The sequence below is a fragment of the Sceloporus occidentalis genome, unplaced genomic scaffold, assembly GCF_023333645.1.
Source record: "Sceloporus occidentalis isolate IW3139 unplaced genomic scaffold, rSceOcc1.0.p SCAF_8, whole genome shotgun sequence".
Classification (NCBI taxonomy): domain Eukaryota; kingdom Metazoa; phylum Chordata; class Lepidosauria; order Squamata; family Phrynosomatidae; genus Sceloporus; species Sceloporus occidentalis.
This window is the reverse complement of record NW_028316988.1, coordinates 30050191-30074070: the sequence shown is the minus strand read 5'-3', so window position 1 is coordinate 30074070 and position 23880 is coordinate 30050191. Positions and strand designations below refer to the sequence as shown.

The window sequence follows — 23880 nt, the reverse complement described above, 5'->3', positions numbered from 1 at the left end:
TGCCTGAAAGACAAAAATGCCAGGGACACATTTTCTTTTTTGGTCCTTTTGTGGTTTTGCAACACAGAAGCGGCATCCCCTTTCGAAACCAGGGAACGGCAACGTTGGTTCAGCCAAGGTGGAAACAGAGATGGCACATCTGTATGACGGACTGGGTCGCCTTATTGGTGAGGAGAGTGATTGGATCCACCGCGAACCATGGAAAAAACAACCCGATAGCCATTAGCAGTACTCAGCTGTGGTCAAAAGGTTGACCATGATGGTGCATGTGTAAAGTGAAGCTGGGATTGCGTGGTACACCTTGCCGGGCTGGTTTTGTTACAGCTTCACTTCTGAACTTGTGGCCTGGGAGTCAAGTCTTCCAGAAGCACTGGCAGTTTTGTTCCACAACTTGGTGTAGTTCCAGGCCTCCCCAAGAGTACTCTCAGTGCTGAACACTGGCACTGGTTATGGCTATAAGAGAAGCTTTAGAATCATAGAATCGTAGAGTTGGAAGAGACCTCAAGGGCCATCCAGCCCAACCCCATTCTGCCAAGCAGGAAATCTCAATCAAAGCATCCCTGACAGATGGCCATCCAGCCTCTGCTTAAAGACCTCTAAGGAAGGAGACTCCATTACTCTCCAAGGGAGTGTGATCCACTGTCTGACAGACCTTACTCTCAGGAAGTTGCTCCGAATGTTGAGCTGGAATCTTTTCCTGGAGCTTGCATCCATTGCTCTATTTCTTTGTCTCTGGAGCAGCAAAAAAAATAAGCTTGCTCCATCCTCAATATGACATCCCTTCAAGTATTTAAAGAGGGCTATCATATCACCTCTTAACCTTCTTTTCTCCAAGCTATCCCCAGTTCCCTAAGTTGTTCCTCACAGGGCTTCATGGTTTCCAGACCCTTCACCATTTTAGTTGCCCTCCTTTGGACACATTCCAGTTTCTCAATGTCCTTTTTGAATTGTGGTGCCCAGAATTGGACACAGTATTCCAGGTGGGGCCTGACCAAAGCAGAATACAGAGGCACAATGACTTCCCTTGATCTAGCCACTATACTTCTATTGATGCAGCCTAAAATTGTATTGGCCTTTTTAGCTGCCACATTGTACTGTTGACTCATGTTCAACTTGTGGTCTATTTGGACTCCCAGATCCCTTTCACACGTATAAGTCTCTCGTTCAGCCAGATGTTCCCATCCTATATCGATGCATTTCATTTTTCTTCCCGAAGTGCAGTACCTTACATTTCTCCGTGTTGAATTTCATTTTGTTAGCTTTGGCCCAGCTTTCTAGTCTATTAAGGTCATTCTGAGGTTTGATTCTGTCCGCTGGGTATTAGCTACTCCTCCTAATTTGGTGTCATCTACAAATTTGATAAGTATGCCCCCAATTCTTTCATCCAAGTCATTCATAAAGGTGTTGAATAGCACTGGGCCCAGGACAGAGCCCTGTGGTAAACCTTATAAATGATGCAACAGGTTGTGCACAGTGGAGGCTGGATGGCCATCTGTCAGAGGTGCTTTGGCTGTGTATTCTTAATGGCCCCTGAGGTATCTTCAAATTCTATGATTCTTCTAGGAGCCATTTGCTTGTTTTTTTGGCTCTCCATGGTATCCTCCGCACTCTTCTCTGGCACAACATTTCAGATTTTCTTTCTATCTTCTTTCTTAACTGCCCAGCTCTGTCATCCATACATGATGATGGGGAAGAGCATGGTTTGGATGATTCTGGTTTTAGTTCCGAGTTGTATATCCTTGCACTTTAGTATCTAGTTCTTTCATGGCCGCTCTTCCCATTCTTAGTGTTCTTCTGCATTCTTTCTTTTTTTAAAAAAATGTACAAATTATAACAGTAAAACACAAACCCAAAATACAAAGAATGACTTCTTAATTCATCAACTATTATCGATGGTCTTCTAGATACGCTATGGGAAGGGGAGAATATCAGTTGTGTCTCTCCAAAAGACTTGTCGTCTGCGTGGGGGTTATTTGTCGATATATTCAATCCAAATCTGCCGTTCTTCCTGCAATGTTTGTTTCCCTGGTTTTATGGCCTTTGTTGGTTTTCATTTGAAAGGGAGCTTTTCAGATCGCCAGCTGTCCCACAGCCTTGTCTTCTTCTGATTTTTGATTTCTTGACTGTCGTCTCCGTTCAGATCAATGGTTGATCCAAAGTATGGGAAACCTTTATTCCAATTTCCTGATTGAATATTGAATTTAGGCAAATCTTCTGTGGTCTTTATTTTTGTTTTTCATTTTCATGTTCTTGCTTCATTAAGCCTAACAATTTGTAAGCCACACTGATAGCCTTTTGGCTGAAGAGCGGGGTATTAATAATAATAATAATAATAATTATTATTATTATTATTATTATTATTATTATCTCAGCCTTTCTTCTTTGACTTTGTTTAGGACTTGTTCCAAGTCTTTGTTGCTTTCTGCTAGTTGCGTGGTGTCATCTGCATATTTTAGACTGTTGACATTCCTTCCTATGATCTTCACTCCTTGTTCCTCCGAGTCTAAACCCGCTCTGATGTTTTCTACGTAGAAGTTGAACAAATAGTTTGGTATTGTTTGGTCTGGCAACCCTAAAAACCGATGTGCATGTTCATTACCACTGTGTGATGTGGATTTGATGGTGGATGATGGATGTCGAAGGAGCCTGCACAGTCCTGCAGCCACAACGTTGTGAGTTCGACCCCAGGCAGGGCTCCAGGGTTGCCTCAGCTTTCCATCCTTACGGAGGTTGGCCACATGAGTCCCCAGGTTGTTGGGGGCAATTGGCTTACAGATTGTAAACCACTTAGAGCAGCAGTTCTCAACCTGTGGGTCGTGGCCCCTTTGGGGGTCGAATGACCCTTTCGCAGGCGTCGCCTGAGATCATCAGAAAAGACATATTTCTGGTGGTCTTAGGAACCGAGACGAAAATAATTTTGTGGTTGGGGGGTCACCACAACATGAGCAACTGTATTAAAGGGTCACGGCATTAGGAAGGTTGAGGACCACTGGCTTAGCGAGTGCTGAGTTTACTATTAAGTGGTATAGAAATGCAAATGCTCTTTCTATTGCTATTGAAGGGGAAGCTAGATTGGATGGTAATCTCACAAATTGCTTTCACCCTGTCAGTTATTTGTCTCAACCATCATTGCTGGTTAATTATTATTATTTGTATCCCGCCTCTCCCTGTATTAGATTGAGGCGGGTAACAACAAATCAGGTAACCACACACAAGTTCCTTTTCTAGCATTTGCTTTTTATCGTCGTCCCCATAACTAGGTTTAGTGGTGGGACAGGGAGACCCATTTTGGCCGCAGGCATCTCCCCCAAATCCCCCCACAGCCTTCATCTCTCCCCCACACTTTCTTTTTATCCTGGGCCTGTAGTGAAGGGTACCATCACCGGCTGCCATCCAGCTCCTGTAACCACAGCAACGGCCCAGGAAGACATCTGTTGCCATGGCAACCTCCCTGGGAAGAGAGGATCCCAGTGATGGCTTAGTCCTTAGATGGAGCTGCCGGATTTCTCAAGGGTGCGCTGTATAGGACATCCTTCACCTTGCTGGGCTTTTGACACTGGATTCATCCTCACCTCTATGCAAATTTTAAAAAATGCAATTATCAAACCGGGTAATTAGTGGGTTCCTAGTGCAATAATTAGAACAGTAATAAATAATTCCACCGCCAGCTTTTCTTCGGTGGATTCACTTCTGCATTTCCTTGTGTGTCTATAGCATGTTAGAGTCGGAAGAGATCAGGGTTCAAATCCCCGCTCAGCCTTGGAAAGCCACTGGTTGAACCTTAGGCAAGCCAGACATTTGACACTTCAGATAACCCTGGGATCGGGTCATGTTAGTAGTAGTAGTAGTAGTAATAATAATAATAATAATAATAATAATTTATTTATAGCCTGCTTCTCCCCGAAGGATCAAGGTGGGTTACAACCATAAAATACATCCAAAAGGAATAAAACAAACATAAATAAAAATTACATAATCCCCATACCCCCTGTTTTAATCTAACAACATCATTATAAAATGCATTTAAGCTAATAAAATAAACTTGGCAATGACTCGAAGGCACACATCAGGCATAAGGTATTTTAGTTGATAATCTGCACTTCATAATCTACAAAGTGGATTTATATTTGGGACATATACTCCCAGTCGCCCCTGTTTGCCATACTGGAGCTTAGCCATTCACAATTGCTAACACGCTCCTGACTTGGTAATGTGTCTAAAATGCATTTTATGTGCTTTGCCGTCACTTTTCTCTTTGCGCTCTGAGTGCGGTTCTGCATGTTGCCCCTTCTCTTGTGTGGGATGGGAGACAGCGGCCATTTAATAACCTTCTGACGCACCTCAGAGACGAGGAGTGAGATGGTATAAGCATCATTTCCATATGTATTACATTATAATTTTTTTTCAGTGTGTCAGATTTTATTCATTTATTCACTACCCGAAAGTAGGGCAGTGCTGTCCAAGACTTTTGCATGCATGGCTCGCGTTGTCCAAACCATCAGGATTCCAAGTTCAGAAAATATGGCTGCGGTAGTTAAAACTATAGTTAAGAAACTATACATCCACGCGGGTGACTTTCATTTTCAGAACTGGCCAAGACAGATTCAGATGACCTAACTAAACTGCATGCCATTTCAAACTTTAGGAAGGTGTCATTCTTATTTGTTATAATTAATAAATACATTGCTCTTTCCTCTTCCACACTGCCCCCTTTTCCTTTTTTCGTTCTTGGAGCCATACAGCAATAGCAATAGCATAGACAAGCCAATTGCCCCCAACTCATTTTACCAATATCCGAAAGGATGAAAGACCAAGGGCCCGAACAGACAGGCCAAAATGAAGCTGCTTCAGGCCACTTTGGAAGTGTGCTGTTTAAATGACACATGCGTCCTATGCGGCCAGAAGCCACACCAAAGCCATGCTCCAGTCCTAAGGACTGAACCACAGCTTTGGCGCAGCTTCTGGCCTCTTAAGATGCACATGTCATTTAAACAGCGCCCAATCTTTTCCACATTGATTTTCCATTCCATGTCTTAGCATATATGTTAATTTATCAAAGGTTATCAGATCATATAATTTACTAATCCATTCATTTAACGTTGGAGTACCTTTGCTTTTCCATTTTTCCCGCAAATACCATTCTGGCCGCTACAACCATATAAGAAATTATTTTACCGCATTTCTTTTCTAAATCCTCATCTCCTGTCATTCCTAATCGATATAACGTTGGATCAAATTTAATTTTAATATTGTTATTGACATTTTATGGCCAAATTGCTGTAAATAGCCCATAAGGTTTTTTAATAAATAAAAAATAATAATAAAAATAAATAAAATTTTTATTTTTATACCGCCCTTCCATAGATCAGGGCGGTTGACAGCAAAATATCAAACAACATATACATCAGGGTTAAAAACAATTACACACAAACAGAATAAAACCCCCGTTAGCCGGTCCTCTTTGCCACAGAAGAGGAAGGGAGGCCCACTGGACTTTAATCGGGGAATGCAAGCTGAAATAGAAAGGTTTTTAGGTCCTTTCTAAATTGGGCCAGGGAGGTGGCCGAGCGGAGCTCTGTGGGCAGCGTGTTCCAAAGGGCCGGGGCGGCGATGGAAAATGTCTTCCTCGCGGTGGAGGTCAACCTAGCCCCTGGCACCTTAAGTAGTTGCTGCCCAGATATTCTGAGGGTGCGGGACGGAATGTACGGGGAGAGGCGGTCCTTCAGGTATCCTGGGCCCAAGCCATTTAGGGCTTTATAGGTCATCACCAACACCTTATATTGTGCCCGGAAGCGAATAGGCAGCCAATGCAGATCTTTAAGCACCGGTGTAATATGGCTGGCCCTGGAAGTTCCAGTGACCAGCCTGGCTGCCATATTCTGTACCATTTGTAGCTTCCGGGTTTGGTATAAGGGTTGCCCCATGTAGAGTGCGTTGCAGAAATCCAATCTCGAGGTTACCAGAGCATGTACTACCGTTTCAAGGTCCCTCTGGGCCAGGTATGGGCGCAGCTGGCGAATAAGCCGAAGCTGATAACAGGTGTTCTTGACCGTCGCATTCACCTGAGCAGTCAGGTGAAGCGACGAGTCAAGAAACACCCCCAGACTGCGCACAGAGTCCTTCACAGGGAGCGTGACCCCGTTCAGGACAGGTGGAACTACCACCATTCCTGGACCAGGGGAACCTATCACAAGTACCTCCGTTTTCTCTGGATTCAGCTTGAGTCGGTTTTCCCTCATCCAGCCCATTACTGACTCCAGACAGGCCATGAGAGGAGAGACACCATCCCCGGTCACTGCATCAGTCGGAGACATAGAGAAAATTATTTGGGTGTCATCAGCGTATTGATAACCCCGCGCCCCATGTCTCCGGATGATCTCTCCCAGCGGTTTCATGTAAATGTTAAATAGCATGGGAGACAGAATGGCTCCTTGAGGGACCCCAGTTATAAGGGCCCTCTCATCGGAGCACACGTCTCCCAGCTGCACCATCTGGGACCTCCCAGAGAGGTAGGACCGGAACCACTGGAGCGCAGTGCCCCCGATTCCCACCTCTGCCAGGCATCCCAGAAGGATACCATGGTCTATGGTATCGAAAGCCGCTGAGATGTCCAAGAGCACCAACAGGGACACGCTTCCCCTGTCGAGGCCCAGACGGAGATCATCGACCAAGGCGACCATGGCCGTCTCAACCCCGTAACCCGCCCGGAAGCCAGTTTGAAATGGGTCCAGATAATCCGTTTCATCCAAGACCGCCTGAAGCTGGATTGCAACCGCCCTCTCGATCACCTTCCCCAAAAATGGCAGCAGCGAAACTGGCCGATAATTGTTATGTACCAGGGGGTCGAGGGAGGGCTTTTTTAATAAAGGTTTTACTATGGCCAATTTTAGTTCAGATGGAAATTGCCCTTCCCTCAAAGATGTGTTAATAATCCGGCGTAGCAATAAAGTTACCGCCGGTCCCCCCTGGGCCGCTAGCCATGAGGGACAGGGATCGAGAGAGCAAGTTGTCTTCCGAACACTTCCGAGGATCTTGTCCACATCATCGGTACTTACCAACTCAAACCGATTCAGTTTAATGGAGTCCACGGAGGCTCTGGACGCCTCTACTCTAGGTTCTGCTTGAATGTTGGCGTTAAGACCTTCGCTTATCCGAGAGGTTTTATCCACAAAGAAGTTATTAAATTGGTCACAGCAGGCCTTAGAAGGTTCAAGGATCTGGTTCGGGGCAGGAGGGAGCTGAGTTAGCTCCCTCACCACCCTGAACAACTCTGCTGGACGCGACTCCGCGGACGCGACACGAGCACCATAGAACGAGTTCTTAGCTGCTCGTATCGCCTCTCCGTAGTCCTCTAACAGTTGGTCTAGGAGAGCCTTGTCGTCTAAGCGAAGGTGTTTCTGCCAACGGCACTCTAGCCGTCGCAGTTCCCGCTTCCTCGCCCGGAGATCTTCCGTATACCAGGGCTTACGTTTGGAAGCGGGCCTGAGAGGGTGCTTGGGAGCGATACTGTGTATAGCCCTAGAGAGACCGGTATTCCAAATACAAGTCAGGGCATCAACAGAGTCGCCGTCACTTCCAACCATGTACCCCTCTAAAGCTTCCTGGAACCTTTTGGGTTCCATCAGCCTTCGAGGGTGGACCATCCTAACAGGTCCGCCACCCCCGGGGGGGATCTGGGTAGAGACCTTGATTTTTGCCTCCACCAGGAAATGATCTGTCCATGACAGGGGGGAAACATTAGTTATTTCTGCTCACGAATTTTCCGCATCCGAACAGAAGACCAAATCAAGAGTATTACCCGCACAATGCGTAGGACCCTCTATCAGCTGGGACAGGCCCATGGCCGTCATGGTATCCATGAATTCCCGAGCTGCACCGGGTGGAACATAGCTGGCCGTGAGGGAGATGTTGAAGTCACCCAGGACAAGTAGCCTGGGTGTCTCCAGCATCAGCTCAGCGACCAGCTGTGTCAGCTCGTTAAGGGAGTCCGCTAGCGCACGGGGTGGCCGATACACTAACAGAATCCCCAGACTGTCCCTAGCCTTTAGGGTCAGGTAAATACACTCAATATAGGATGTCTGTCGGATGTGGTTCCTGGTGAGGGACAAGGTGTTCCTATGTATCAAGGCCACACCCCCTCCCCACCCACCTAACCTGGGCTGGTCCTTCACCGAGAACCCAGCAGGCAGGGCCTGAGCCCACACAGCATCTCCTTCAGGCCCAAGCCAGGTCTCGGTAATGCAAGCCAGGTCGCAATTACTGTCCTCCAACAGATCGTGGAGGATGTGGGACTTGTTGTTAATCGACCTGGCATTGCACAGGAGCAGCGACAGGGTTTGTGGCATGGTTGGAGTGACCCTCAGGTCCCTTAGGTTGGGAGGGGGACAGGAAGGGGAGATAGATATGACGCATGGATCTCGCCTTCCCCTGGAACGCAAGCCCCTTCTCCCACTGCCATACCTCCCCCTGCCCCAAACTACCTCAATGGGAGCTCCGCTCGTGACGATGTTATCCCTCTCCTCCCCAGCCCATGCATCCCCCACATCCATAACCTCCCCCCACCCCTCTCCAGCAATTAAGAGAGCAGAGGTTAGCCACCTCAGGCATCCTCTGCTCTATGGCTAACCCACAACCTCCCTAACCCGATAAAAACTGCGCAGTTGCGCAGCTGCACGGTGGTAACGCTGCGGAGTTCCGCAGCGGTCCCCTATGCAGTCCGTGGGCGGCACTCCTGGGGCGGTGCGCAGATGCACACCTCTGACACCCCGGGAGGAGGCCGCCCGGCAGAACGCGGCTCCGGCAGCGACGGTGGTCCGGTGAGGAGGCGGAGGGGGCGTGGCAGTAAGGTCCGGTTGCCCGGCTTTATGCTCGCCGCTCTCACCTGGCGAGCCTCCTCCTTGCCTTCCCCCCAGGTGTTCCTTAAAGGGCCCTCTCACCAACTGCCGCCAAACGCCAAAGCAGCTGTAAGAGTTCCGCAGCGGTCCCCTATGCAGTCCGTGGACGGCACTCCTGGGGCGGTGCGCAGATGCACACCTCTGACACCCCGGGAGGAGGCCGCCCGGCAGAACGCGGCTCCGGCAGCGACGGTGGTCCGGTGAGGAGGCGGAGGGGGCGTGGCAGTAAGGTCCGGTTGCCCAGCTTTATGCTCGCCGCTCTCACCTGGCGAGCCTCCTCCTTGCCTTCCCCCCAGGTGTTCCTTAAAGGGCCCTCTCACCAACTGCCGCCAAACGCCAAAGCAGCTGTAAGAGTTCCGCAGCGGTCCCCTATGCAGTCCGTGGGCGGCACTCCTGGGGCGGTGCGCAGATGCACACCCGGGATTATTATTATAAGGTTTTTTGTCTTCTCATTTAAATCCATACCATATAACTTTGTATAATCAGACGAATTATGTTAATACATAAGAATTTGTATACATTCTTATATTTTTAAACATTTTCTGACATAAAGGGTTATCAAAATTATATGTTCCTGAAACGGTCTCCCAAGTGATAGGCGCGTTGGTAGCGGCTACTTAAATGTCCATGCTAAACTTGTATTTTAGAATATGAGTGGCTTTTCGTAGAGCAAATATATATAGCCTATATCCTGAGGTCCACCAAAAGGCTTCTGATCTCTGCCCACAAGGAGCCTCCAGGAAAACAAAGCAATGCTTTGCCTGACCCTTGACTCCGGCTTGGCTGTTCTCAGCAGATAGGGAACAGTCCTGTCCTGGGATGTCTTCCAGGGCAAGCCCAGTGACGCAGCGCATGGCTTGGGATGCACCGTTTCCTCCTCCTGCCAGGGCCTGCTCCCTGGCTCAGCGCATAAACCACTTGCAATTTGTGTCGGGTTGTTTGGCCGCACACTTGAGTGAGGAAGTCAGGGGATAGAGAGCGGCTGTCGGGGTGCGGAGTCTGGGGAAATCAAACCCTTTCCGAATGTAGCACCGGCTTTGGCAGCATTATTGCCTGTGCTACTATGCCTTTACCTTTACTCCAGGTTTTTGTTGTTGTTAGAATCAAGGAATCATAGAATCGTAGAGTTGGGAGAGACCGGAAGTGCCAGCCAGTCCAACCCCATTCTGCCATGCAGGAACTCTCACTCAAAGTATCCCCGACAGATGGCCATCAAGCCTCTGTTTAAAGACCTCCAAGGAGGGAGACTCCACCAAAATCTCTGAGGAAGGAGTGCGTTCCACTGTCAAACAGCCCTTACTCTCAGGAGGTTCCTCCTAATGTTGAAGTGGAATCTCTTTTCCTGGAGCTTGCATCCATTGCTGCATTGGGTCTTAGTCTCTGGAACAGCAGAAAACAAGCTTGCTCCCTCCTTACTATGACATCTCTTTGAGTATTTAAACAGGGCTATCATATCACCTCTTAACTTTCTCCAGGCTAAACATCCCCAGTTCCCTGAGTCTTTCCTCACAGGGCTTCATGGTTTCCAGACTCTTCACCATTTTAGTTGCCCTCCTTTGGACACACTCCAGTTTCTCCACATCCTTTTTAAATTGTGGTTCCCAGAACTGGACACAATATTCCAGGTGGGGCCTGACCAGAGCATAATATACTGGCACTATTACTTCCCTTATAAGGTTTGCCCCCCAAAAAAGTACAGCTCTGAGTAAAAATGTGGTTTACCAAGGTAAAAAGGTGGAGATTTACTAGGTCCTGGCTGCTGAATCTGCAAGGAAGAAGGCTGAACGGAGACTTGGGAGAGGTAGGATATTATACAGGTATATACAAGTGCGTTTTCTTTTTGTGATACAGAGTAAAAAGGAGGTCCTAGTAGCTGCCGTGAAGGAAAAGCTGATCAAAACATGTGATAAATTGGGAATAAGATCCCTGCAACTGAAGCTGGAATGGGACAGGCGAAGAATCAATGAGCCGCTGGGAGTTGGCTGAAGATATAGATAAGAAGTCAGCATCGATTGAAGGTTGGGGAAGAAAGAGAGAAGGCAGTCATACAGCAAAATGCAGCTGCTGAATGAGAAGTGAAAGCGTAACAGTGTAATGCTGAGAAATGTTAAGAGATTAAGTGGTTAAGCTAGAGAATCAATTGAAGTATAAGATGCTGAAGTTGTCAATTATAGGATGTTAAAATATTTCACTTGCACTGTACATCTCTGTATCCATAAGTATGTGTATATCCATTATTAGAGAGTGACTTGACAAGGAGTAAGAAGAAAATAAACACCTATTTTATCTCTATTGGAATTTGGAAGTAACAGTGGATGAGCAGAAGGGATAGAGACCACAAGAGAGATCTCTCTTGGCCCTTACTAGAGGCTCTCCATATCCATGGACTTTTACCCTATGCATTCAACCATTCACAGTTTGAAAATATTCCACAAACAGATATATATAAATTCCAAAAAGCAAACTTTGACTTTGCCGTTTTATATAAGGTACGCCATTTTACTACAAAAGCATTTTGGAGAACAGTTTAGTTCACACTGGAAAGGGAAGCCAAGAGGGATAGTCATGGTTTGAATATTGTAATGTTGAATGAAATACTTGATCGTTCAAAAGATACAGAAGGGAGATTCTTTTTATAAAAGGGAACATGAAGTGGAGAATCATAATCTTGGGGGTCATAGTATGCAGCAAACAAAAACCAAGTGGCTTTTATACATCAAATGTTCAAGAAATTTGCAGAAGGGCCAGTAATAATAAGAGGAGACATAAACTGTGTAATGGATAATGGTTAGACAGTACTATAAGAAAGAAGAGAAGTGATAATAAGGTACAAAGAATACATTCGCAACCTTTATCATTACAATTTAGTAATTGCATTTAAGAAGTTACATCCCCAAGAAAGAGGCTACATATTCTATTCAAGTAGGCAGACTGTACTAGTTATTCCAGAATAGACCAGAACCTAATAACAGACAATATTATGTCAGAATTTCAAGGCATATCTTTTGTTCCGATGTTATGCTGAGATCATTCTTTAATAATAGCAAGATGGGGCAAGAGATTAAAAGGACTGATCATAGACTCTGAATGCTCAATAATGTTCCAGGGAAGAGGGGAAATGGGATGGATGTCTAAAGCACTTTCAACTGAGCTAAGATGCAAAAGGAGCATGTATGAGAAATCACAAACGAGGAATTCAAAGGAATAACCAACCTGTGTAGGGAGAAGTTCAGAAAAGCTAAAGTGCAGAACTGCGTCTCAGCCTTGCCAGAGAGGTTGAAAGCAATAAAAAGGGCTTTTTTGGTTATTTCTGCAGAAAAAGGAAGAATAAGGAAATGGTGGGGCCACTACGTGGCAAAGATGGCAAAATGCTAACAGTGCTCAGCCCAGGGAAAGTGGAGAAAATGCAGCACAAAATAGGTAAAGAGGTAGTAGAAGAATACCTGTCTACTCTAAGCAAATTCAATTCTGAAGTCGAAGACTTTCATGGCCGGCATCCATAGTTTTGTTGTTGTTGTTGTTGTTGTGGATTTTTCAGATTATGTGGCGATGTTCTAGAAGAGTTTATTCCTGACGTTTCGCCTGCATCTGTGGCTGGCATCTTCAGAAGGAAAGGAAGCATCTAGGGGAGGAGGGTCTCACAGTGTGTGTGTGTGTGTGTGTGTGTGTCTATACATACATACATACCCAACTCTCTTCTATGCCAGCATTCTCTGAAGATGCCAGCCACAAATGCAGGTGAAAAATCAGGAATAAATTCTAGAACATGGCCACAGAGCCTGAAAAACCCACAAAAAACTATAAATTCAAGTCTCCAGGGCCAGATGAATTACATCCAAGGGTATTAAGTAATCTCATAGTCTCATTAAGTAATCTCATAGTCACTGCCAATAATCTTTGAGAACAGGAGAAGTCCCAGCAGACTGGAGGAGGGCAAACGTTGTCCCCATTTTCAAAAAGGGGAAAAAAGAGGATCCCAACAATTATCGTCCAGTTAGTCTGTCATCAATCCCAGGAAAGTTTGTAAAACAGATCATTAAACAGAGAGTCTGTGAACATCTAGAAAGCAATGCCATAATCACAAAAAGTCAACATGGGTTTCTCAAAAACAAATCATGCCAGTCTAAACTTATATATATATATATATATATATATATATATATATATATATATATATATAAACTTACCAGCTTGGTAGATGAAGGGAATACTGTGGTTGTAGCATATCTTCATTTCAGTAAGGCCTTCGGCAAGGTTCCCCCATGATATTCTTGCAAATAAGCGAGTAAAATGTGGGCTAGACAATGCAATGGTTTGGTGGATTTGCAATTGGTAGATTGACTGAACCCAAAGGGTGATCATCAATGGCTCCTCTTCATCCTGGAAAGAAGTGACCAGTGGGGTACAAAAGAGTTCTGTCCTGGGCCCAGTGCTATTCAACATCTTTAGCAATGATTTAGATGACAGAATTGGGGGCATGCTTATCAAAATTGCAGATGACACCAAATTTGGAGGAGTAGCTAATACAGTACTCCAGAGCAGAGGATCCGAATTCAAAATGACTTTAGGAGATCAGAGAGTTGGGCCAAAACTAACAAAATGAATTTCAACAGGGATAGATCTTAGGTATAACACTTAGGCAGAAAAAAATGAAAGTCCAGGTATAGGATGGATACATCTGGCTTGAAAATAGTACATGTGAAATGAATCTAGGGGGCTGTACAGATTATAAGAAAGGGGCAGCCAAAGACTGCCCCTTTCTCCTCTGGATTGTTGCCGCCCCCAAAAAAGGAGCTGCGAAATGCAGCTCCTTTTGGCAATGCTGCCAAGGTGCCATTGGCACCCTGGCACGCGTCAACGCCCCCTCCGCCTCCTCGCCGGACACCGCTGCCAGAGCCACGTTTCTGCCGGGCGGCCTCCTCCCGGGGTGTCGGAGGTGCGCAGCTGTGCACCGCCCCGGGAGTGCCGCCCACAGACTGCAAAGGGGACTGCTGCGGGACTCTGTTTTACTTTTGGCTGGCCTTGGCGTTTTGCGGCAGCCGGGGAAGGGCTCTTTAAGGGACATCTGGGGGGAAGGCAAGGAGGAGGCTCACCAGGTGAGAGCGGTGAGCATAAAGCCGGGCGTCCGGACCTTCCTGCCACGCCCCCTCCGCCTCCTCGCCGGACACCGCTGCCAGAGCCGCGTTTCTGCCGGGCGGCCTCCTCCCGGGGTGTCGGAGGTGCGCAGCTGCGCACCGCCCCGGGAGTGCCGCCCACGGACTGCAAAGGGGAGGACTTTTTCCATCGCTGCCCCGGCCCTTTGGAACACGCTGCCCACAGAGCTCCGCTCGGCCACCTCCCTGGCCCAATTTAGAAAGGACCTAAAAACCTTTCTATTTCAGTCTGCATTCCCCGAGTAAAGTCCTAATAGACCTCCCTTCCTCTTTAAGAGCAAGAGGATCGGCTAACGGGGCTTTTAGTTTATTTTTATTTCACTGTAAGTAATTTTATATTAATGTTTGTTGTTTACTTGTATTGTTTTTATCCTACTGTAAACCGCCCTGATCTTTGGAAGGTGCGGTATAAAAATAAAAAATTTATTTTATTTATTTTAACATGAGTGCAGCACTGTGCCGTGCGGATGTTATGGCAGGCTTGCATCATCATGGCAGCCCCCGTGTGGCAGCGTCCATACAGAGTAGGGTTCAGGAGCATGCGGTTGCTGCGCACTCCCAAACCCTAGAATCGCTGCCAGGTCGCCGCTTCCCGCTCGTATGTACCAGGCCTAGAAGTTTTAATGGACCACAGGCTGAACATGAGTCAACAATGTGACGCAGCAGCTTAAAAACCAATATGATCCTAGGCTGCATTAATAGGACTCTAGTGTCTAGATCTGAGTGTTTCTGGGGACTGAAGTCCAAAATACCTGGAGGACCAAAGTTTGGGAATCGCTAGTCTAGATCAAGGGAAGTAATAGTACCACTCTATTCTGGTGAGATCTTACCTGGAATATTCTATCTAGTTCTGGGCACCACAATTCAAGAAGGATGTTGACAAGGTGGAGCATGTCCAGAGGAGGTGACCAAAATGCTGAAAGGTCTGGAAACCATGCCCTATGAGAAGCAACTTGGAGAGCTGGGTCTATTTAGCCCTGAGTAGAGAAGGTTAAGAAGTGACATGATACCATGCTATCACTCAGGAGATTAGATATTCCCCGCAGACCCTTCCAATTCTAAGATGCCAAGAGCCAAGAGCAGTTCAACAGTTGGATAGACTGCCTTGGAGAGTGGTGGGTTCTCCTTTGTGTTTGCATGTGCCTTCAGGTTGCCTGTCAGCTTATGGCAATTAATTTCATAGGATTTTCTTAAGCAAAGAAATCTCAGGTGTGGTTTTGCCAGTTCCTTTCTTTGGAACATAGCCTACAGCGCCTTTTATTTGTTGGTGGTCTTCCATCTAAGAACTGACCCCTCGGTCCTAATCGGAGTAGGCAGGATAGAAATAAAACTTATTATTATTATTATTATTATTATTATTATTATTATTAACCAAGGCTGATCCTGCTTAGCTTCCAAGATCACATGTGATATGGTGCCTTTGTGGCATTTAGGTAGACAATTTAAACACAGGTAGGATGGGCATGTTTCAAGAGTTGCATACATTGTAGATACCTGCATGGTTGACCTGTGTGTTTGTTGTGGTCCCTTCCAACTTGGTGATTCTGTGGAGGAATTTCTCTTAATTTCGAATGAAAAGAAAGTGGGGCCAGAACGCATTCGCATGAATTCGCTAGTTCAGCGAATTTACGTGAATGTGAATTGCATTCGAACTGACTTCCCATTGTCCAAAAATAGCTTGCCATGGCCTGAAATTGCGTGTGATCACCTCTCACGCAATAACGTGAAACCCCATGATTGCGTTCGGATTGCCATTGGATTATACTTCCAGTTTCCCTTGTCTGATAATGTCCTGTGAAAGAAAGAGAGATGCAAACTGTTTTTCCAAGTTTTCCCTGATCAGTTCCAGACCTAGGACTATCTCAATAAGCGGAATCAGCCAGTGAGTTGTTATCCCAGCTTGGTCATCCCTTTCTTTTTACTTGCAAGAGCAGCTGGACTCTTAATTTAGCATCCAAAGGGAGAGTCTTGGCATGGGACATGCTGAGCTGTCCATCTCTTCCACAGTCAAGGCTTTTTAAAAAACCGATTTCCAACCTCTCAAGTTTCTCCCTGTCCCTCTGCCCCAGAGACTACGTGCGCATGTGCGCATGTGCAAACACACCGTATCTGTTATAATGACATATTGACTAGCAGATCTGACGAGAAATCGTTAGAAAGATTTGAGCCGGTGGGGGGAAGGAAAAAAAATATGTTCAGTAAATAAACCATTCTGTTTAATCTGTCCCTTTAATTAATAGATAATATATAGATCTGACCTATTTAATACATAAGTTTAGTACAAGATTTTAGAAACTTACGGTGGTAAGCAGGAGGAATAAATGTTTAGCTGTCAAAGGATGTCATATTGAGGATGGAGCAAACTTGTTTTCTGCTGCTCCAGAGAATTGGACCCGGAGCAGTGGATGCAAACTAAAAGAAAAGAGATTCCACATTAGGAAGAATTTCCTGATAGTAAGAATTGTTCGACAGTGAAATAAACTGCCTCGGAGGGTGCGGGAGTCTTCTTTTTTGGAGGTTTTCAAACAGAGATTGGATAGGAGATGCTTTGATTGTGTATTCCTGCATGGCTGATTAGGGTTGAACTGGATGGCCCTTGAAATCTCGATAATGATATTCTATGAATAATAATATCTAGAGACGATGGTCAAGTGGTTCATTTTATGTTCTCTATGCAGTGACATAAAATATTGAATGGACATTCAGTGGGTCAAAAAAGTGTTCCTTCAGCTGAACAATGAAATATTGATCAGCATAATTTAGGTCAGCAACATCAATGCGGATTCAAGTAATCAATATGAACATTGCCAGTATTTTATATATATATATATTTCTTCTTCGTGGTCTCTGCGAATCACACAATGGGTTATTTCTGCGCATGCGCAGCAAACTCGGAAACTTCTAGAATCTCTGGGCAGAAAGTCATGTAGCTTTCTGCAGACTTTTGCAACTTTTTGGCGGTAGCCCCGCCCATCCCGTATAAAAGGCCCCTGGTGGCCCGCTCCTCTTCAGTTCCTTCATTCCGCCGCGTTTGCAGCTCGAGGAACTTCGCTCTAGCAGCTTGTAGAATCTCTATACTGACTGACCATTACTGGCTATCGACTTGGACTGGACTTCACTATTCTCCGATCACGATTTCAACACCGTCGACTCTGTTTGCTGGACGCGGGTAACGCAGATCCTTGCCCCAATGGCCTCCTTTAAGCAGTGCGCCAAATGTGGGGTCAAAATCCCAATGTCCGATGGGCATGACAAATGCGTCCTCTGCCTTGGCGAGGGCCACATCACGGGGTCCTGCAGACATTGCAAGGCGATGACCGCTCAAGCCCTAAAGAACAGGGATCAGAAGCTCAAGGCCTCCCTGTATGACAAGGTTTTTCATCCCGCCCCGGCCGAAGCCCAAGCGTCCACGTCGGACACTTCCAAAGCCAAAGCCGACAAGGCTCCCAAGAGGGCTCACGGCGATAAGCAAAAGCCCTCTAAGGCCAAAGAAGGGCGAGAATCGAGGAGGGCCAGGTCAGCCTCCCCGCCACCAAAGACCAGACGAAAGGGGCCCCCAAGCACCATCTCAGTGCCCCCGGCAGAACCGCGGCCCGTACCAACTCCTATACTGGAGTCCGCTTCTGTTTCGGCACCTCCACCCTTGGAACAGAGGGTGCTTATCTCCTCCAACTTGGCTGTCCATCAAAAGGATTTGGACATAGTCCAGCTAGGCGACTCTTCCGAGTCTGAGGGCGAGATTCCAGACTCGGACGTCCCACCATCTCCACAAAGACAAAGGCACCTCCCTTGCTCACGGTCCCGTTCTCCACGGAGACAAACACAACTCCCTCGATCACCGGCCCGTCCTGTGCGAGACAGGGTTTCACCACTCCGGAGAGATCGAGGCGTTCTGGGAACTGAGGCAGACGAGGCCCTGGATAGGGACCGCCGTGATCGTTCCCCACTGGATGGAGACCCACCGGACAGTGATCTCTTTGACACCTACCCGGATTTGATGTACGACCGCCACACTGGACAGTATTTGTTGCCGGTGGATGTCGACCACCTGCATCGTAATGTCCCTAGCCAAAGGGGAGTGAGGCCTCGCTCTCCACAACTTAGAGCCTCTCACTCTGGGACTTCGGACCGGGACAGACGTCTGTCTCTCAGTAGAGAAGGCCGAGAAAGACGCCGCTCTCTTACTAGAGAAATCTCTCCTGTATACCGTACGGAGAGCAGATCTCGCTCCGCATCACGTTCCCGTTCAGCTTCCCCGTCGCTTCAGATCCTAGAGGACCAACCTCTTACCTTCGGTGAACCAGATGCCCCATCACCATCTGACGACGTCCGTTCTTTCTCGGATAGAGTCATCCGGATGGCTGACGCCTTGAAGTTGGAGGTCGCCCACCCCGAGGAGGACGCCCTCGACCCGGTAGAGCGCAGGATCCACGGCCGTGCCCCTGCACCACCTTCCCTGGCCTTCCTACCTTCCTTAGAGAAGATTGCCAGACGATCCTGGGATGCACCGGCTACCATTGCCTCCACCTCCAGAAAGATTGAAAACCTCTACAGGGTCACTCCATCTGGACCCACGTGGCTGTTCAATCATCCCAAGCCTAACTCAGCCATCGTCGAAGGTTCGCAGACTTCCTTCGCCGCCCGGCCTTCTTCTTCCCCAGTGGATAAGGAGAGTAGGAAGATCGACGGCCTGGCAAAGAAGTTCTATGCCTCTGCTGCACTGGACATTAAAATTGCTAATTATGCAGCATGCATGGGAGCTTACGTCCAGCTGTTGATGGAAAGAATGGATCCTGTCATTAATGAGCTCCCAGATGACAAAAAGAGAGTTATGACCGCCATCCGCAATGAGGTCCATCTTGTTGGTGGTCAACAGATCATATCAGCACGTCACTCTACAGATTGTGCCTCAAAGATACTCTCTGGATCGGTGGCCCTCCGGCGGTATGCTTGGCTGCGTTCGTCAGACCTGACCCCACAGGCCAAATCTGCCATAGAGGATATGCCATTTGACAATTCCGGCTTATTTAATAAAGAGACCGACGAGAAGCTGAGCTTCCGCTACAGGATGAAGACAGCTGCCAAGAAACATGGCATGTCGGCCTCCGCGTCTAGACCATCCAGTCAGCGCTACTCGGGTCAGAAGAGTTGGTTCCACCATGGGCAACAGCGGTTCCACCAGCCCGAGCGCCAATTCCAGCCTCAGGACCAGAGCCACCAAGGAGGACGCCCCAGGTCTCCATCTCACCAGGACCGTCGTCAACCGTCCCAAGGCCGTTATCAGCAAGGCTACAAAAAGAAAGACACGCGAGGCAAGAAGAGGTTCTGAAACCCTTCTGCGCACTTCGTTCCCTCTCTTGCTAACACCTTAGGGCCCTTCATTATCACCTGGGCCGCTATTACCTCTGACTCTTGGGTTCTCAAAATAGTCCGAGAGGGTTATGCCCTAGAGTTTTCTGAGCTCCCTGTCACCGGAGCCGTTATTACCACCGTTCCCTCGGACACCCTCCTCGACGAAGTGCGCTCCCTCTTGGACAAGGATGCCATTGAGCCTGTCCATCCTTCCAACAGACACCGCTGCTTTTTTTCCAAATACTTTATAGTACCCAAAAGACCGGATGGGCTTAGACCCATCTTGGACTTATGAGCATTAAACTCCTTTTTGGTTTATAGACGCTTTAGAATGATAACTCTTGCCTCTATTCTGCCACTCTTGCAGAAGGACGCCTGGTTTGCCACGTTGGACCTAAAGGACGCCTACTTCCATGTCGGCATAAGGGACGACCACTGCAGATTTCTTGCCTTCGCAGTGGGATCGGACGCCTACCAGTACAAGGTCCTTCCCTTTGGTTTCTCCTCAGCACCAAGAGTTTTTACGAAATGCACGGCTCCTGTTGTCGCCTTCCTTCGCCAGAACGGAATTGTAGTCTTCCCTTACCTAGACGACTGGCTGTTCACCGCCCCGTCACGGGAGGACTTGACGCGCCACATGGTCTTTGCCCGGAACCTATTGTCATCACTGGGTCTCCGGATCAACCAGGACAAGTCAAACCTGACCCCGACCAAGCAGATAGAGTTCATAGGAACTGCTCTGGACTCGGAGACGGCCATGGCCTTCCTTCCACGATCCAGGTTTCTAGCCCTTTCGTCGGCGGTACGGGCTTGCCTCAGCCGCAGACACCTTCCAGCCCGTGTGATACAGGTGGCAATGGGTCACTTGGCGTCGACCACCTTTGTTACGCTATGGGCAAGGCTAAGACTCAGACCGGTACAGTCCTGGTTCCTTTCCGTCTTCGATCCCGTAAAGGACCATCCCGACAAGACGCTCGCCATCCCAAGGAAGGTTCAGAACTCACTGCGTTGGTGGCTCCTTCCAGACAACGTCTGTTCAGGCATGCTGTTTACCCTTCCACAACCAGAAATTACGCTGACGACGGACGCGTCTCTACAGGGTTGGGGCGCCCATACACTAGGATTGACTGTCAAGGACAAATGGACCCCCATGGAATCAAGTCTCCACATCAATGCGTTGGAGATGCTGGCGGTGGAAAAAGCACTCAGGGCATTCCAAAGCCTTCTCTCCGACAAGGTGGTGCTTCTCCTAACAGACAACACGACCACCATGTACTACCTCAACAAACAAGGAGGTACCAAATCAAAGACTCTCCTAAAGATCACTCTCCGTATTTGGGACTGGTGCATCCAACACAGCATTTTGCTCCAGTGCATCCACCTTCCAGGCGACGACAACGACCTTGCGGATCAGCTAAGCAGATCCCAGACAACATGCCACGAGTGGAGGCTACACCCAGAAGTGGTCTCCCTTCTTTTTCATCGATGGGGCACGCCAGAGGTGGACTTATTTGCGTCCCCCGACAATGCCCATCTCGCCAGATACTGCTCACGGGCTCGTGTAGCCGATACTCTGGGAAATGCGTTCCAGTTTCAGTGGACAGGTTGCTTCCTTTACGTTTTTCCCCCCTTCCCACTGATCACCAGGGTGCTGGCAAAGATAGGGATGGACTCATCAGATGTGATAATCATCACCCCGTGGTGGCCGAGACAGCCGTGGTTCGGCCCCCTTCTACAGAGAGCACAAGACCACCTTCGCCTCAAATACCGGCCCGATTTGCTCTCGCTTCACAGCGGCCAGGTCCACCATCCCGAGATGCAGTCCCTCCCATTGGTGGCATGGAGGATTCGATCCTGAGCTCGCTTCCATCCGGAGTACAGGACATAATCAGAGCAGCTCAAAGGCCGTCTACCCGGAGAGCCTATGCTTATAAATGGGACAAGTTCCTTTCCTTCTTACAAGCCAAGGAAGTCCCACCGTCCCGTGTCTCCATCCCTGTAGTCCTGGACTTTCTATTGACACTGACTGAAGCAGGCCTCTCTTTGAGTTCCATAAAGTGTTACCTGTCTGCCATCTCGTCCCACTATTTGATGCAGGACAAGCCTTCCTTGTTTCGAGACCCGCTCATAAAGAGGTTCCTTAAAGGATTTAATAACTTACATCCGCCGGCCCTTGATCCTCCCCCACAGTGGAGTTTAGACACTGTTCTAAATTGTCTAGTTTCTAAACCCTTTGAACCCTTGGCTACCACTGACTTAAGACTCCTAACGTGGAAGACAGCCTTCCTGGTAGCTATCACATCAGCTCGTCGGGCTGGTGAATTATGTGCCCTCAGGGTGGACCAACCCTTTTTCCGTTTTCACAAGGACAAAGTGGTCCTCCGTACGGACATTTCCTTTTTGCCAAAGGTGGTGTCTGCCTTTCATATCAACCAGGACATTGTTTTACCGACTCTGGCTCCTAATCCGACCACGGACTCTGAGCGCCAGCTCCATGCCCTAGATGTTAGAAGGGCACTGGCGTTCTACTTGGACAGGACAGCTGCCTCTAGGCATTCAGAGAGACTCTTTGTGTGTTACTCTGCAGCCAAAAGAGGGCTACCGGTTTCACCGCAGAGATTTTCCAAGTGGGTGGCCAACACCATTCGTCTCTGCTACAAACTGGCTGGTAAGCCCCTGCCTGGTCGGGTTAGAGCCCATTCAACTAGGGCGGTAGCAGCATCCTCGGCTTTCCTGACGGGGATCTCACTCGAGGATGTGTGCAGGGCTGCTGTTTGGTCCCAGCCGTTGACATTCATAAAGCATTATAGGCTGGATGCCAGGGCCAGACAGGATGCAGCCTTTGGGAGGGCAGTGTTACTCTCTGCCATGCATTGACTTGTTCTGCTGTTAATAAATAACACAGTTGTTTGGTTTACATACTTTATTGTCTTTCTAGTTTGTTGGTTATTGACACTCCCTCCTCCACTGACTTCAGCTCGCTAGTCTAACCCATTGTGTGATTCGCAGAGACCACGAAGAAGAAGGACAGGTTGCTCACCTGTAACTGTGTTTCTTCGAGTGGTCATCTGCGAATTCACACAATCCCGCCCATCCATCCCCTCAGTGTCTGCTCAATTGTTTATGCTTGTTGTCACGCTGATTAGCGGCTCATTCGGAACTGAAGAGGAGCGGGCCACCAGGGGCCTTTTATACGGGATGGGCGGGGCTACTGCCAAAAAGTTGCAAAAGTCTGCAGAAAGCTACATGACTTTCTGCCCAGAGATTCTAGAAGTTTCCGAGTTTGCTGCGCATGCGCAGAAATAACCCATTGTGTGAATTCGCAGATGACCACTCGAAGAAACACAGTTACAGGTGAGCAACCTGTCCATTTCCCTTCTGAAATATTTTTGTTCTAAAGATCATTTTGTCATATTGAACTGAAATACAGCACCATAGTAACTCGTACTAGTATGTTTACTATTAATATTACTAGTCGGTTAGTATGTTTACTAGTAATATTAGTATGATTGATGAACTCATATTAATGTGATTGATCAGTTTATATTTGAATGGGGCATGGGACAGATTGGAATGTATGGAGTGAAATGTGTTTAACAAAATCACTTAAACTGTACTTTAATCATATAAAACATAATATGCTATGGGATTATTTGGAATGGAATGGAATGTCCTACATTAGGGCAGAAATAGAAGAGTGCCTTGGTGGTAGTCTAGAACTCCAAACTACAGAGAATTGTCTTGTTTCACATCCTGCAAGAGATGGATTGACACTTTGTACGTGCCCAGAGGCACTCTTGTGGAACTGCCAGCTGGCGAGAACGAAGTGGGATAGTGAGCTGCTGACTTCACCAACATCTAATATTGCAGCAGAGAGGATCAAAATTCAAAATGACCTGAATAGATTAGAAAACTGGGCCAAAACTAACAAAATGAATCTCAACAGAGAGAAATGTAAGGTATCCACTTAAGCAGAAAAAATGAAATGCATAGCTATAAGATGGGGGGCACCTAGCTTAACAAGAGTACAAGTGAAGGGAATCTAGGAATCCTAGTAGACCACAAGTTAAACTTGAGTCAACAGTGTGATGCAGCAGCTAAAAAGGCCAATGTGATTCTACGTTGCATCAAGAGAAGTATAGTGTCTAGATCAAGGGAAGAAATAGTGCCACTCTATTCTGCTCTGGTCAGGCCTCTCTTGGAATACTGTGTCCAGTTCTGGGCACCACAATTCAAGAAGGATGTTGAGAAGCTGGAGCATGTCCAGAGATAGGAGACCAAAATGGTGAAGGGTCTGGAAACCATGCCTTATGAGGAGAGACTTAGGGAGCTGGGGATGTTAAGGCTGGAGAAGAGATGGTTCAGGGACGTAGCCAAGGGGGGGCGTTCTTGGGGTCCGGACCCCCCCACTTCCATTAGAAAAATGAATGGTGTGTGCTGCTGCTCCGCCGTACCCAAGCCCCATTATAATGGTGGCACTT

The 23880-nt window shown here is 47.6% G+C and overlaps 1 protein-coding gene across 2 annotated transcripts in view; it reads left to right on the top strand.

Annotated features, from left to right (window-relative positions):
- Nucleotides 1-23880, top strand: part of CERS1 (ceramide synthase 1) — a 57557-nt gene that overhangs the window by 13259 nt on the left and 20418 nt on the right. The window contains exon 1 of one of the 2 annotated variants that reach the window (XM_089535841.1): nucleotides 106-167. The exons of the other annotated variant lie outside the window; for it this stretch is intronic. Coding sequence (XP_089391967.1) covers nucleotides 144-167 — 24 coding nt within the window. The 5' untranslated portion in view covers nucleotides 106-143. Of the gene's footprint in view, nucleotides 1-105; nucleotides 168-23880 lie in introns of those variants that run through there. 2 annotated transcript variants of the gene reach the window in all.